Source organism: Felis catus, chromosome E1 (assembly GCF_018350175.1).
Source record: "Felis catus isolate Fca126 chromosome E1, F.catus_Fca126_mat1.0, whole genome shotgun sequence".
Lineage (NCBI taxonomy): Eukaryota > Metazoa > Chordata > Mammalia > Carnivora > Felidae > Felis > Felis catus.
The window spans coordinates 47,001,821-47,017,900 of NC_058381.1; the positions used below are offsets into that span (position 1 = coordinate 47,001,821).

A 16,080-nucleotide genomic window follows, 5' to 3' on the forward strand; every position below is an offset into this window, starting at 1 on the left:
CTCAACACCGAAAAAACAAATAATCCAGTTAAGAAATGGGCAGAAGACATGAACAGACATTGTCCAAAGAAGACATCCAGATGGCTAACAGACACATGAAAAAATGCTCAATATCACTCATCATCAGGGAAATACATATCAAAACCACAATGAGATACCACCTCACACCTATCAGAATGGCTAAGATTAACAACACAGGCAAGAGATGTTGGCGAGGATGTGGAGAAAGGGGAACCCTCTTGTACTGTTGGTGGGAATGCAAACTGGTGCAGCCACTCTGGAGAACAGTATGGAGTTTCCTCAAAAAATTAAAAATAGAACCATCCTATGATCCAGCAATTGTACTACTACGTATTTTACCCAAAGGATACAAAAAGTTTTGAAGGATGACATGCACCCCAGTGCTTATAGCAGCATTATCAACAATAACCAAACTATGAAGAGAGCCCAAATGCCCATCGACGATGAATGGATAAACAAGATGTGGCATATAGGGGCACCTGGGTGGCTCAGTTGATTAAGCATCTGACTCTTGATTTCTGCTCAGGTCATGATCTCACAGTTAGTGGGATCAAGCCCCACAATGGGCTCTGAGCTGACAGTGCAGAGCCTGCTTGAGATTCTTTCTCTCCCTGTCTCTCTCCCCCTCTCCTGCTCACGCACACATACACTCTCTCTCTCTCAAAATAAATAAACGTTAAGGAAAAAAAGATGTGGCATACACACACACACACACACACACACACACACACACACACACACACAAATGGAATATTACTCAGCCATCAAAAAGAATGAAATCTTGCCGTTTGCAATTACATGGCTGGAGCTAGAGAGTATTATGCTAAGCGAAATAGTCAGAGAAAGACAAATACCATATGATTTCACTCCGATGTGGAATTTAAGAAACAAAACAGATGAACATATGGGAAGGAAAAAAAGAGGGGAGGGGAAGCAAATCTTAAGAGACTCTTAACAATAGAGAAGGGAGATGGGAGAGGGAGGATGGGCTACATGGGTGATGTGTACTAAGGAGGGCACTTGTGATGAGCACTGGGTGTTGTATGTAAGTGATGAATCGCTGAATTCTACTCCTGAAACCAATATTGCACTGTATGTTAACTAACTAGAATTTAAATAAAAATTCAAAAAAAAAAAAAATAGGCTACTTCCCTGAATGGAAGTTAAAAAACAAGAAAGGGCATCTTTTAGGATACTCAACAAATGTCCTCTGGAGAAGGGTAATCATCACTAAAGGTTTTTTTTTTTTTTTCTTACATCCTAATTAACTCCAGATGCACCAGAAATCTAAACGCAGAAAAAACCAAGCAAACAGTTAAACTACAGAAACAGTAAGAGCAAACATACGTGCATTTTTTCCTTTAATTATCTTTAATAGGCTTTAGGTGTGAATCATGAAACTGAGATGCCAAAAAAGAAAAAGATGGACAAATTTGATTCAATAAGGATGAAACGCTTCTGCCTGAAAACTGAGCATAAAAGAAAGACAGATGACAAACTCAGGGAAATGTTTGCATAGTACTTGACAAAGAGCTAATGCCTTTAATTTATAAAGGGCTCAAACAAATCAATCAGAAACAGTAAAAATGGGCCAAGTGTATATAAACAGGCAGTTTATGGGGGGAAATGTAATAAGTCAATAAACACAAAGAACATACTTGACCTCAGTAAAGACCAAAGAAATATAAATCACAAGAACAATGATATATCACTGTGTCTCAGATCGTCATAAACAAGAAAATGTTGATAATGCTACATGAGAGTAAGGATGTGGGAAAATAAACAGTAGCATCAGTTTTGATGGAAATGTTCAACCATTTTGAGGAGTGCTTTGGCAATATATATCAATATTTAAAATGCACAAAACATTTGAATCAACAATTTGACTGCCAGGAATCAACCTTATAAATAATAATGAAAAAAAATACTCACAGAAGTATACAAGCTATAAGTCTGTATATTGCAGGACTGTTTTAGTAGCAAAGCACTGGGTTGGCAGGGAGTAAGGGGGACAGTGTGCCTGGGTGGCTCAGTCAGTTGAGCGTCCGCCTCTTGATTCTGGCTGAGGTCATGATCCCAGGGTTGTGGGATCAAGCCCCACATCAGGCTCCACACTGAGTTTGGGATTCTCTCTCTCTCTCTCTCTCTCTCTCTCTCTCTCTCTCCCTCTGCCCCTCTCCTCTCTCACACAGGTGCTCTCTCACTCTCCCTCTTAAAAAAAAAAAAAAGAAGGAGCAAAAAAACTGGGAAAATACCTAAAAGTCTATATTAGAAAAATGAGGTAAATTAGGTAAATGAGGTAAATCCTATAATAGGATTCCGAGATGCCACTAAAAGGATGTAGATCTGTATTTCTTGATATGGACAAAGGTCTATAACATACCGTTAAGTTAAGGAAAAGTTACAAAACAGTTATGTTTGACAGGTCACATGTTTTGTAAAAACAAAGAAAAACAAACAAAAATTTTGTGTGTGCATGAACATAACAGTAGAGCGAGTCTAGGGCAACACAAGTGATTCTCTAAGTATTGGTGCTATGAATGATTGTCACTTGATACTTTATATCGTGCCATATATTCTGGAAATTTAACCCACACCACGTATTATAATCAGAAAAATATGATATATACATAATATCATATGTATACATATATACACACACGACGGGTGGGAATGAAATGAGGTACCAAAAGCAGAAGGGTATCCGTGACAAACTTTGGGGCTCCTATAGAAAAGACTCGAGGCTACTGCACTAGTATATGCCTTCCCTTGACTCTCCCCTGCTCACGATTCCTTGTGCCATCCTACAGGCTGCCTGTGCTGGAGCCCTTTTCATCCTGCACACGCACGCCCGGGCCTCCCTCTGCTATTTCCTTTCTCTCTGAAGGGCATTCCTCAGGCCACCTCACCTGCTTCTTACTTGTCCAACATCTTGGTGATGGAGGGTGGGTAGAAGAGGGGAGTCCTTCCTCAAATGTGGGAGGTGAAGGCTGGGGATAGGGACCCCCTTCCCTCCCAAACCCCTCCAGACTCCACTTCCTGGTGTCTGACCCATATTGGCTTGAAGCCGTGTTTTCCAAACTGCAAATCACACGATGCATCATTTCACTGAGTCAAGGTCAGTGTTTTAAAAAAACAAAATAGAATAGAATAGAAAATAGCAAAATGCTCCATACATTAAGGATTAGTTGTGAAACTTTTGCTTGGGAAATTTTGCACACACACACACACACACACACACACACACACACACACACATTTTTTGAACTATATCGCAGTCAAAAAGTTTGAAAAGCATGGCTTGTAAGTGGTTAAGAACAGTCTTGAAAACAGCAGCCCAGTCAGAAGGCCCCAGCCCCTTTCCAATTTCTGGGCTTTCTCCCCATCCCAACCAGCAAACCAGAGAGTGATGAAAAGGAGAGAGTAGGACTCTGACCCGTCACGGTGACCAGTTCACTCCTGATGGCTTTAGAGATCTCCACATTGGTCCCAGAAAAGATCCTGGCTTGACATTGGAACAATATGACATGGTCCTGTTCCTCCACTGTGAATTCCATCACCATAAAATTCTGGTTCTGAGAAACTTTTTCTCTTTTTTGCTTGAAACCTTTTGCATCTAGCTTGAGTTTTTCAATTGTGAAGTATATTGGGGGATTTTCCTCTGGGACAGAACAATTGACCGTCACGACCCCGCCTTCTATTGCCTCTTTCTTGTCCAGTGTCACTCTGGGATCGGACACTCCTTTGGGGGAAGAGAAAGTCCATTAGTATCAGTTTGATCTAGTGATTCAAGCTTACCTCGGCTGCACCACTGTGATCGACCCATCTGAGAGTCTTCTCTTTTGTTCCCAGAACCCCAGGGCTACCTACCAGGTGATTACTGAGCAAGTATGTTCCCAGAGCTATACCAGCTACTTTGAAAAATATAAAATATGTTTCAGATGTAGTTGGTGCTTTCAAAGTTTACAATCCCACTGGGGAGACAAGTCTTGCCAACTGATACAATTAAAACAAAACAGCCATATCTATAGGCATTACTGTGGTTGGTGTTATAATTTATTGACTGTCAACCACAACCTAGGATAGACTTTTTATCCATGACCCCATGTAATTCTCATAATAAATCTCCAGGGTGGACATGAAAGATAAAAGTATGCCTATTTTGAAGAAGGTGAAGCTCAGTGAGATCCAAGTTTCATCCAAGAGCTCCTTGCCAGCAAGTTGCAGAACCGAGATTCGATTCCAGGTCTGTCTAACTCCAAAGCCAGGAGTTGGGGTGGGAGGCGGGAGAGAGGAAGGACACTTCGCCTCCTGGTTCACAAAGTGAAGCTGAAAATAACTAAGCATTAGAATGTGTGGTAGAGATAATGAGTGATGAAGCAGTCAGGAAAAAAGGAGGCCCTCTTTGCCTGAGGGATCAGAGAAGATTCTAGAAGGGAATAGTGCCTGAGAGTAATCTTGGAGGAAGGGTGTTATTTGTTATTTGGACAGATGAGGTGGGGGCTATTTGTTATTTGGACAGATGAGGTGGGGGCTAAGAACAGATGAGGTTGGGGGCTAAAGACAGGGATTTCAGGGTGCGTGTGCACGGGGACTGCTTGTGTCAAGGAATATGATGGACTTTTCGGGAGGGCCATCTAGAACAAAGAAAGGGGCGTGGGGAGAGGTACAGCAGGTGGTGAGCCAGGGTCAGATGAGGGGGAGCTAGGATGGTCTAGCTGAGACTAGATGTCTTGTCCAGGCTCCGTGGTTTGGTGGTCATGAGGTCCACCTCAAGAGTCAGACAGACTAGCTGGTATCCTAAACCTTGCCACTTCACCTAGTTGCTTATGACTCTTCTGAATCTTTGTTTCAACGCACCCAGTTCGGACATCATGGGCTGTCCTCTTGGGAAGGTGACCTATAATGTATTCGTACCGCTATTTCCACCTGTGGTGGCAGCTGTTTACAAAGGTGTTCCCCTGCTTCACACTGATCTCCCCAAGGGAAGGGATCACATCTTACTCATTGTTGGTTCCTCAGCCTAGCCCAGAGTGGGACTCAATACATGTTGAGTGAATGAATGAATGAATGGCCTCTGGTCTACCTCAAAGACCTGAATAATAATTAAGAGTTAGAGAGGCCAGCTTTGGAGTCAACGAGATCTTGGTTCTAACCAGCTTTGCCTCTGAGGAACTTCAAGGCATGAACATGCCATTCAGCCTCTCTGGGCCTGTGTCTGCCCCTGGAAAGGGTCACATTTAGCTCTCAGCGCTATTGCAGGGCTTAAATGACGTGTGTGAAGCACTTATAACCGTTTACCCCATGAGGGTCTGATAGGTGACAGTTCTTATCATTGGAAGTAACAATAGAGTGAATGACTATTCTGATGACAAAAGTGAGCACACAAAATGCAGAAACAACCGTTATGGCAGTCGCTGTCAAGGAAGCACAGGGTTCAATTCACTAACAATCCATTAAACCATCCAAGTTTTAAGAAAAATCACCCTAAGTTTCTAAAGCCTGCCAGCACATTTCTTTTCAACAGACATTGCCCAAATTCAGCCTGCCAATCTTTCCTTATCACTAAAGTCAGTGCTGGGAGCTGTTGGCCGGCAAGGCCCTGTCCTCAGTGGAGACGAGAAGGGCTGCTCTGCATCCCTGTGGCTGTTGCCCCTGGCGACTCTGAGGGATGTCTAGCCAGCCATGTCCCTGACTGTCCAAAGGACACCTATGGGGGAATTGGCCTGGGGGAGGGTGATGTCATAGTCTCCCAAGTAAGCCTAAAGGCCTGACCAAAAATGTGGCCAGAGATTGTATGCTCATGAAAGGAAAATGCCCCTGAACACTTACCTGCTGGTTCTTCCTGCTTTCTATATGCTGAAAGGGTTATCCCTTTCTAAGGATGGCCCAGCTGAACCCCTCACACATGATGGGCATTCATTCATTCATTCATTCATTCAATACTTGGTTACTAAGCACACTTCGATGCCATCACATTTAATCCTCAAAACAAAACAACCTTCAAGGGTACGTGTTGCTACCTAGTGATCTCTATTTTAAAGACAGGAAATGAAGACTCCAAAGGTTGGGGTATTTCACTGAAGAGCAACTCTATTGGGATACTCTGCTCTTTCTCGGCCTCTGCTCTTCCATTCATGTGACATTTCCATTTCTCTGCCCTTGCTCCATTTCACCATCAAGCAAACTCCTCCATGATCTTCTGTATCTGGACTCAAAGTCCCTTCCTCCAGGAAGCCATCCCTAACTTCTCTAGGAAGAATTGTTGCCTCTCATCTTTGTGCTCCCAAGGCCCTCAGATCATATGACCACTAGACCGTAGTTATTTTTTTAATGTCTCTCTTCCCCACCAGACAGTGACCGCCACCAGAGCTGGACTCGACTTGACACATTTTCATGTCTTGCACCTGGTTTTTGTTCCTGACTTGCAGCCTTGGGAAATGCTTCTTGAGGAAGTAAAGCAATGAGTGACTGGATGGAATCCTGTATCTCAGAACCCAAATTTCTCATGATTTCCCTCCCACTTCTACATTTCTATCCATTTCTACTTCCCCTTTTTAATCTGCCTAATTTATTCCACAATCATTTACTGAGTGCCTACTATAAGCCAGATTCTTTGTTTGAAATACAAAAACGGACCGAACACCATCTCTTTCCTTGGGAATCTCACAGTAGAGCAGACAGGTGTGAGAGAAACATTTGCAATTGAGTGAAACAGTAATTGCCATTTGGGGGGAACTTAATTATGTGTTGGAAATTATACTAAGCACTTTATCTAGAAGGTATCTTTTAATCCTTGCAATCACTCCCTGAGCTGGGTATTATTATTGTCTTCATTTCACTGATGAGAATTTTAAAGTTTACAGAGGCTAAGGGACTTGCCCAAACTGGACTCCAGGCAGAACGGCTGCAGAATCCAGTGTGAACACTCGGCCTGTGGCCTTTATACAAATGCCACGGCATGTCCAGATTGCATAAGAGCTGTAAGGACCGGGACCCTGGGGGAGATTGGTTTTGCTTGGGAAAGTGTCAGAGAAGAGATGATTGAGCTGAGTCTTGAAGGAGGGAGAAGATGAAGAAGGGTATTCCCAGGAGAGGGAATATAGTGTATGCAAAGGCAAGGAGGTGAGAAACAGCCTGGCGTATTGGGAGCATGTCTAATGCCTACATTTGCAGGTTAGGAAAATGCCAGGCAGAGGAGTGACAAGGGTGACGGATGGGCAGGTAGGTCCAGTGTTACCCTCCATTCAATTTCTATTCCTGCTACCGCGTGCACTATGCTGCATCCACTTGAGCTACGTTCAGATGCAGGGACTCACCTTTCACCCACACCTGGTACTCCGATGTGGTTTTCTCCTTGTTGTTCAGAATCACGGTGCATTTATATGTCCCTGCATCACAGACCCGGGCTTGGGGAATAAAATAACTCTCCGTGTTCTTCATGGAGGAGACGTTGTGAAACAGCACATCATCCTTATAGAACAGCACCCAGTGCTGAGGCTTGACATGGGAGGTGGTGCTGATGTCCACGACGCACTGCAGGGTCAGGTTCTCCCCATTTTGCACCTCCAGTCCTGGCAGGATATTCATGTGGATGTAGTTGATGGTGAAGGCTACATGTCAAGGGAAGGAGAGCAGACACACCTGTTATCTCAGAAACATCATCCTGGTGACCTTTACACCACATCAGATTACAGTAGATTGGTATTCTCACATCCTCTGCAGTGTAGTATCCGGGGATCCCAGTGCCTGCAGGGACCAGACAGGCAAGAATGGTATGTGATAGCCGTGGAGGCTATCTACCTAGCATCAGGACTTGGGGTTAAGAGCTACTGTGTCTCCCATGCTTTGTTAGCCTCCTTTCTCATCAACGTCCATGAAGTATGAATAAAACAATCCTGAGATTATAAACATTTTATGTTAATTTTTGAGCGGATAGTACCGTCAAATGTTTCAAAATCCCCAAGGGCAGATGCTATGACGTCTATGTGAAAAACCCCAAAGAGCCTAAAGATAGATCATTTGAAATAATGCAGGTTTAGAAAAGTGGATGGGGAAAAAAAAAAGGTGGATATAACTAATATTTAAAAAATCAGGATAGTGGGGGCACCTGGCTGGCTCAGTTGGTAGAACATGTGACTCTTGATCTCAAGGTTGTGAGTTCAAGCCCCACGATGGGCGTGAAGCCTACTTAAGATTAAAAAAAAAAAAATCAGGGTAGTGGTCACTTCTGAAGGGAAGAGGAGGGTAGGATTAGGAATATACAGGGCGATATAGTATTGGTGATGTTCTAATTTTCAGGTTAGGTGGTGGGGTCACGTGAATTCATTATGTTATTAAAAGCATGCATATATAAATAAAACAAAAGGTAATTGTGCACAGATCAAAGATGAGAGTATGTTATGAGCCAGGGATTATAATCAATCCAATTCTGTGTACTTGAGGCCCAAAAAAGAAAATGTATTTTCTGTACGAAAAAAGATACAAGGCAGGGGCACCTGCATAGCTCAGTTAGTTAAATGTCCAACTCTTGATTTGGGGTCATGATCTCACAGTTCATGAGTTTAAGCCCCTCATCGGGCTCTGTGTTGACAGCATGGAGCCTGCTTGGAATTCTTTATCTCCACTCCACCCCCCCTCCCTTTTTTTTTTTTGCCCCTACCTGTTCTCTCTCTCTCTCTCTCTCAAAAATAAATAACATTAAAACAAAAAAAGAAAAAGATACAGCGTAAAGTCTCATTCCCATTCTTGTCCTGCCCACCCAGTTCCCACCTCCCCTTGCAGAAGTAACCACCGAATTTAGTTTCTTCCGGATGGTCTATACAATCTATAAGCAAATACAAAGATAAAGTCTTATGTACTCCTTCCTGATCTTTTACTTAAGAGGTAGATCTTCATATATAGAGTTTGGCACCCTACCTAAAGTTTATGTGGCCCATGAGGGCTTTAGGGGCCAGAAATAGTGTGGGGCTGTAGACACCAGGTGTTATTCAAGCAAAACAGGGTCCTGTGGCTTAGGTAAGGCTCCTAAAGATCAATTCTTAGCAGATACTTTGATAACAAAAATATTCATGGGCCATGATGAATGTATATTTACTGAGTCTCCTTACATATCCCCAATCTCCTTATCCTTGGACAGAGGAAGATCTCAGAAATCTGCATGCTTGGACCACTTTGCTATGGTCCCTCCTTTACTAGTATTAATGGAATGAAGCTTTGGCCCTCTACCAAGGGACGCTGTTAGTAGGGAATGTACTGCGTCCTCCCACACACAACATTCATATATTCAAAACCTAACCCCTAGTACCTCAGAATGTGACTGTGCTTGAACATAAGGCCTTTAAAGGTGATTAAATTAAAATGGGCCCTAATCCAACCTGCCTGGTGTCCTTATAAGGAATTTGGACAAAGAGAGACCAGGGACATGTGCACAGAGGGATGACCATATGAAGGCGGCCATCTGTGAGCCAAGGAGAGAGGCCTCAGAAGAAACCAAAGCTGCTGACATTTTAGTCTTGGACTTCTAGCCTCCAGAACTGTGAGAAAATTAATTTCTGTTGTTGAAGATAGCCAGTCTGTGGTATTTCGTTGTGGTAGAGCTAGGAAACTGATAGATGCTGGTAAGAAATTGTGTTATGGAACCCGATATTGTCTAGTCTAGGATGCCAACAGGATGTTGTCCAGGATTTCACATAGTATTTCAACTACATCAGGAAAAGCTGTGTTTATTCATTTCTATCTTGTAAATTCCAACATTTTTCTTTCTTTTTTTCTTTTTTAAAATTTTTTTTTCAACTTTTATTTATTTTTGGGACAGAGAGAGACAGAGCATGAACGGGGGAGGGACAGAGAGAGAGGGAGACACAGAATCGGAAACAGGCTCCAGGCTCTGAGCCATCAGCCCAGAGCCCGACGCGGGGCTCGAACTCACGGACCGCGAGATCGTGACCTGGCTGAAGTCGGACGCTTCACCGACTGCGCCACCCAGGCGCCCCAATCTTTTTTTCTTTTTTTTAAATGTTTATTTATTTTTGAGAGAAAGAGAGTATAAGCTGGGGGCGGGGTCAGAGAGAGAGGGAGACACAGAATCTGAAGCAGGCTCCAGGCTCTGAGCTGTCAGCACAGAGCCCGATATGAGGATCAAACTCACAAACCGCACGATCATGACTTGAGTCAAAGTCAGATGCTTAACTGACTGAGCCACCCAGACGTCCCCACAAATTTTTTCTAATGGATCTTGTTTTCCTTTTGGCTTTGACTGCTAAGAAACATTAACCCCAAATTTCACCTCTGCTTCTAGCAAACTTTGGGCTGCATTTCTGTGTGTTTAAAGACTCATAGTTTCTTTGGCCTGCCTTTATTTACCTTCCACTCTGATTTCCTCATTTATGTTCTCCTCATGAACAACAGCACATAACTTTTATAAGTGGCCCCAAATCATTTTTCAAATAAGAAAATGGCTAGCTAGCTAGCTGACCAGACAGACTGGCAAAAATTGTCTTTCTTTCTCTCTCTTTTAATAAAAGTCAAGTGTTTTTGAACAGTTTAGACTTTGTGTCTAATATGTCTCGGGTTTTAAAAGGAATACAACTGTCCACACCTGTCCCTTTCTTCTGAGCAATTCATTTAACAAAAAACAGCATCTGATCAGTCCATGAAATGAAACGAGGTGATTGTTTAAAATGCAAGTTGTTTCCCTCAGCATTAATCTTTAGAACTCCCTTTTTTGTCTTCGCTCTTCCTTACCAGCTCCTGGTCTGAGGAGCCTGCTGGGTGAGCTCTCAGAACAGAAGTTTCCCATCCATTAACATGGTCCCTTCCAGGTAGGGACAGGCCATCTCACTACTCCTTCATCACCTCCTCCTCATTTTAAGCCATGCTGTTTAGCACAGTGATTCTAACAGGAGAAGAAGGTATGTGCAGAGCCACACTGCCTGGGCCAAATCCCACCTCTGGTCACAAACTGTGTGGCTTTTGGCAAATTCCTGAGCTTCTCTGAGCCTCAGTTTGCTTATCCACACAATGGACATAATAATGGTAATTGTAAATGGGAGCCCAAGTTTAAGTACTGGGAACACAGTTCCTGGCACAGATGAATGCTTGAGAAATGTTAGCTAGGTTTCTGTCTGCCAGTCACAGATATAAAACCCATCTTGAGTCTTGAGGTCTCTGAAACTCGATATCCACTCCTTTGGCTAATGAATTTTTTCAAAAGAAAACCATTTCTTGATTTTCCAGGTTAATTACAGTGGCTTCTTCAGACTCCCAGGGTTAGTCGTCCCTGCCGTGTTAGGCTACATCGTGTCATCAGCCTGCGTGAAGTACACACCCGTGGCTGGCCATGCCCTAGACTGGGACACAGACCTGGGCGGATACAGGAAGAAAGCAAGTCAGGCATGTCTGGGTCCAAACCCCTGTCTCCACAGCCATTATCTGAGTGCTCTTGGGAGTTACTTAACTCTTCTCAGCTACCACTTCTCCTCCTATAAAGTGGGAACATTAGTACCTGCCTTCCCTCCTATTTCTGTCTTGAGTAATGACTGAACCAAGATGGCTGAGGGCCCTGAAGGGACAGAGTGTGTATTGCCCAATGCCTGGCCCTGGCTGACATTCTCTTCCCTCTTCCTTGGCACTCAGCAGATATTTAAGGGGGCTTCTCTGTGCCAGGCACCGCATCTAATAGTGGGGGGGTTCAGGGAAGAGTGAGATCGGCACAGTTTTTGCCCCCCTGGAGCTCACCATCTGCGTTCCCGGTTCTTCTCTACTCGGGAACTTCTGTCCTCAGCACCATCCCTGCGTGGGTCTCCTACTGACCGGGCCTCGTTCATTTCCATCTTACAGGGGCCCCAAAGCAAACTTGGCTAAAGCATCAGGTGGTGGTTTTTTAGAAAGGATGAGATCCACTAGCACAGGGCACTTCTGCCAACTGGTCTTTCTAAGCAACAAACACACATTTGCTTCATAAATCAGCTCAACTGATTCACTGGAAGAAACATCACCGTCCCATGGTCAACTGGAACAGACAAGGGTGAAGAAAGGACAGCAGGATTGGGGCTCCTGGGTGGCTCAGTCGGTTGAGCGTCTGACTTCAGCTCAGGTCATGATCTCGCGGTTTGTGGGTTCGAGCCCCACCTCAGGTTCTGCGCTGCCAGCTCGGAGCCTGGAGCCTGCTTCGGATTCTGTGTCTCCCTCTCTCTCTACCCCTCCCCTACTTGTGCTCTGTCTCTCTCTATCAAAAATAAATAAAATGTAAAAAAAAAAAAAAAAGGACAACAGGATGGAAGAAGGAAAAGCATTTTACAAAATTGATCAATATGTTTACCGTAGATTTATGAAACCCAGCTCTGTGACAAAACACAAAACCTCACTGACATGATGTAACAAAAGCAGCACAGAGCTTTGACACCACCACCACCACCACAACCCTTGTGGAAGCCAGCCTTCAAGTTGCACCCATTGAGCCTTGCCCTCTGCTATTCACACCTGCATTTTTTCAAATGTTGATTTATCTTTGAGAGAGATTTGAGACAGAGCGCGAGTGGAGAAGGGGCAGAGGGAGAAGGACACACAGAATCCGAAGCAGGCTCCAGACCCCGAGCTGTCAGCATAGAGCCCCACACAAGGCTCGAGCCCACGAACTATGAGATCATGACCTGAGCCGAAGTCCGATGCTCAACCGACTGAGTTGCCCAGGCGCCCCTCACACGTGCATTTTATCCCTTCCCACATCATACCAGGGTTATTCTTGTGACGCCCAAATATTGGCATGCTTGTTCGCCCCTTCTGAGTTTAGGTTACAAAAGACTTTGCAACTTTTGTCTTGAGCACTCTTTCTTTTTGGGGGGATCACTCACTGTGCAAAATCAGCTGCTCCCTGAGCATCCCGATAGAGAGGCCCACAGCCACATGAGTTAGCTTAAAAGCAAATCCCCTGGCCTTAAAGAAGCCCTCAGATCATTGTAAGACTGAATAGCATTTTATGGGCAATCTCCTGACAGACCCTGAGCCAGAACTCCCCAGATTCCTGACCCTCAGAAGGTGTGAGATAATAAATTGTTATCTTTTAAGTTTATTTATTTTTGAGAGAGAGAGTGCACACATATGTGCTCATGCAAGCCGGGGAGGGGCAGAAAGAGAGGGAGAGAGAGAATCCCAAGCAGGTTCTGCACTGACAGAGCACGAACGCATGAATCGTGAGATCATGATCTGAGCAGAAATCAAGAGTCAACTTAACTGACTGAGCCACCCAGGTGCCCCATAAATCATTATCTCAAGCCACTAAATTCCGGGGTAATTTGTTAAGCAGTAGTACACCACTCAACTAATCTTTAAAAATCTCTATCTGATTATTAAGATAATACTGAAAACACTGTCCTCTTTGTGAATAAACTGTCCAGGAAGAGCCAAGCTGGATTACCATGTATAGGTCTCACTATTTATGCAACAGAGTGAGTGTTCACATCTGGGCTCCCTGGGCCTCCTGAGGCTCATGGGTAGGTGGTAGGGGGCCCACGAACCACCTTCGGGTAGATGCAAGTGTGCATTTGTTCTAGAGAAAAGGATCCACGGCTTTCTTTACCGAACAATTGTGATGAAAGATTGGGGTTAGGCAGCAGCCTAAATAGGTCAGATCTTTTCAACCTGGACAGATGAAGGCTGATGGAGGGGGATCCATGGTAACAAAGTCACCACAGCCCAGATAAGGGACCATCATGCCAAATGCCCAGACCCTGAAAGAAGGGGCTGCTTCCTTGTACCTCAAGCTCCCCGTGAGCGGATGCTCATGTTTCTTGGGAAGATGAGGCATCATGACTCAGCCAGTGTCTTGGCCAACCTGGAAATGACTCAGAAATGGGGGGAGGAAAGGTGCCCCCCCATTGTAGTCAGGAAAATTACAGGGAGCTAGTCAGCAGGGAGCCCCTGATGAACTTTGGTGCTCAGCAGAGAATGCACGGACCCATCTCATCTGAATCTCAAGCATCTCCAAGTTCAGTTGGGGTCTCCTTCAGTGAAACATTTAGTGAGCACCTGTGTCAGGTGCTGGGATTACAAGATGAGTAAGAAATCATCCCCTCTGTCCTAGCCCATATGGGCTGATGGGGACCTAGATGACCGAAGTACAATGAATTAAGCACCAAAAAAAAAAAAAAAAAAAAAAAAAAGGTGGCTCTAGGGAGGCCAAGGAAAGTGTGAAGGAAGTGACCCTTGAACCAAAGCTTGAATCAGGCCAAGAACGGGTGGTGGGGTGCTCCGGGCAGGAGAACAGCATGTTCCAGGGCACAGGGGCATGAAAGGTCACATGTTTGGTATTTTCATGGTAAGGATCTTTGCTGCAAACATTTTCAACACCTAACTAATTTGTCTTAAAGCCATTTGGCCATAAAAGATAAAATCACGGAAAATAAAAGAGGGACATTCATGTAAGAGGACATAACAAAACATGAAAAATGAATAACAAAATCAGAAAAACTATTATAAAAAATAATTGAATACATTTAAAATGTGTGTAGATTCATGCCAATTCTATGTAAATAACTGATTTTATTTCGTGGATTGTACCTAAGTATTTGTCTTCAAAGTCTTTCATTCATAGTGTTATACTTTTTTTTTTTGCTTATTGATGGTTCTCCTCATTCTTTCTTTACTAAAGCTTCTTCCTCATTAAGAGAGGTATAGTTTTGAGGTGACTGGCTGGCTCAGTTGGTAGAGCATCCAACTCTTTTTTTTTTTAATAATTTTTTTAACGTTTATTTATTTTGGGGAGATAGCACAAGTGGGGGAGGGGCACAGAGAGAGAGGGAGACACAGAATCCCAAGCAGGCTCCAGGCTCTGAGCTGTCAGCATAGAGCCAGACGCGGGGCTCAAACTCATGAACCTTGGGATCATGACCTGAGCCGAAGTAGGATGTTTAACGCACTGAGCCACCCAGATGCCCCTAGAGCATCCAATTCTTAATCTCTGGGTCATGAGTTCAAGCCCCACATTGGGTGTAGAGCCTACTTAAAAAAACATAAAAGAGAGAGAGAGGTATAGTTTCCAAATACTAGGATGCATATTTGTAACAGAGTTTTGTACTACACTGTGAAAGTGTATTGCCTCCTATCCTGTTGTTTGTTCTTGGAAGATTGTCACATGTCCATTGATAGCTGTTCCAAAGTTCTATGGGAAGTGTGGGTTCAAAATTCTACACGACTGTATAGACCATCATGAAGACTAAGATTTATAGAACGTAAAACAGAGCACCATGTCAATGGAGAAATGAAACCAAACTCAACCAGTTGTTAAAACCAGCTGTCAACCAATTATTTTTTTAGCCTTGCATGACAAAACTACCTTCCGGCCTAGTAGTTATGCAGCAAAAATGCTTATAGCAAAGATGTTTATCGCAAAACTACCTAGAACCAAGACATCAATGTATTCTGGGCACATACAATTACAGAAACCAGAATATGGGGCCCGAGGGGCCAGGCAAGCTAGGTAGGAGGTGCCAGAATGGAGGGTGTTTCTTAGGGTGCTGACAAGCTGGACCTGCCTAAGGGTATTTGGCGGGGGGGGGGGGGGGGGGGGGGGGGGGGGGGGAGGTTGAGGTGACAGAATGACATTGGAGCTTTAGAAAGATCACTATAGGTGGTGCCTGGGTGGCTCAGTGAGTTAAGCATCCAACTTCAGCTCAGGTCATGATCTCACAGTTCATGAGTTCGAGCCCTGCATCGGGCTCTATGCTCATAGCTCAGAGCCTGGAACCTGCTTTGGATTCTGTGTCTCCCTCTCTCTTTCTGCCCCTCCCCTGTTCGTGCTCTGTCTCTGTCTCTCTCTCAAAAGCAAATAAACATTAAAAAAATAAAATTTAATTTAAAAAAATAAAGTAAAAAAAAGAAAGATCGCTATGGGCTGGAGGGAGAGACCAGAGGCCTATAAACATCCTGGACCATGGTTCAGGTGAAAACCTGCAAAGACTGTGGTAGGGCAGGTGCAGTGAGACTGGGGGAAGGGGTAGACTTGAGAATATTGAATGGATGAGAAAGGACTTTTTTTCTGGGGTGATGAAAATATTCTGG

The 16,080-nt window shown here is 44.0% G+C and overlaps 1 protein-coding gene across 7 annotated transcripts in view; it reads right to left on the reverse strand.

The window, feature by feature from the left end:
- The window catches only part of PECAM1 (platelet and endothelial cell adhesion molecule 1), a 74,791-nt gene that overhangs the window by 40,111 nt on the left and 18,600 nt on the right, over positions 1-16,080 (reverse strand). For all 7 annotated transcript variants that reach the window (XM_045044140.1, XM_045044141.1, XM_006940496.5 and 4 more), the window contains 2 exons: positions 7,341-7,634; positions 3,458-3,763 (listed from right to left, as the gene is read on the reverse strand). In XM_045044140.1, the coding sequence (XP_044900075.1) occupies positions 3,458-3,763; positions 7,341-7,634 (600 nt within the window). The remainder of the gene's footprint in view (positions 1-3,457; positions 3,764-7,340; positions 7,635-16,080) is intronic.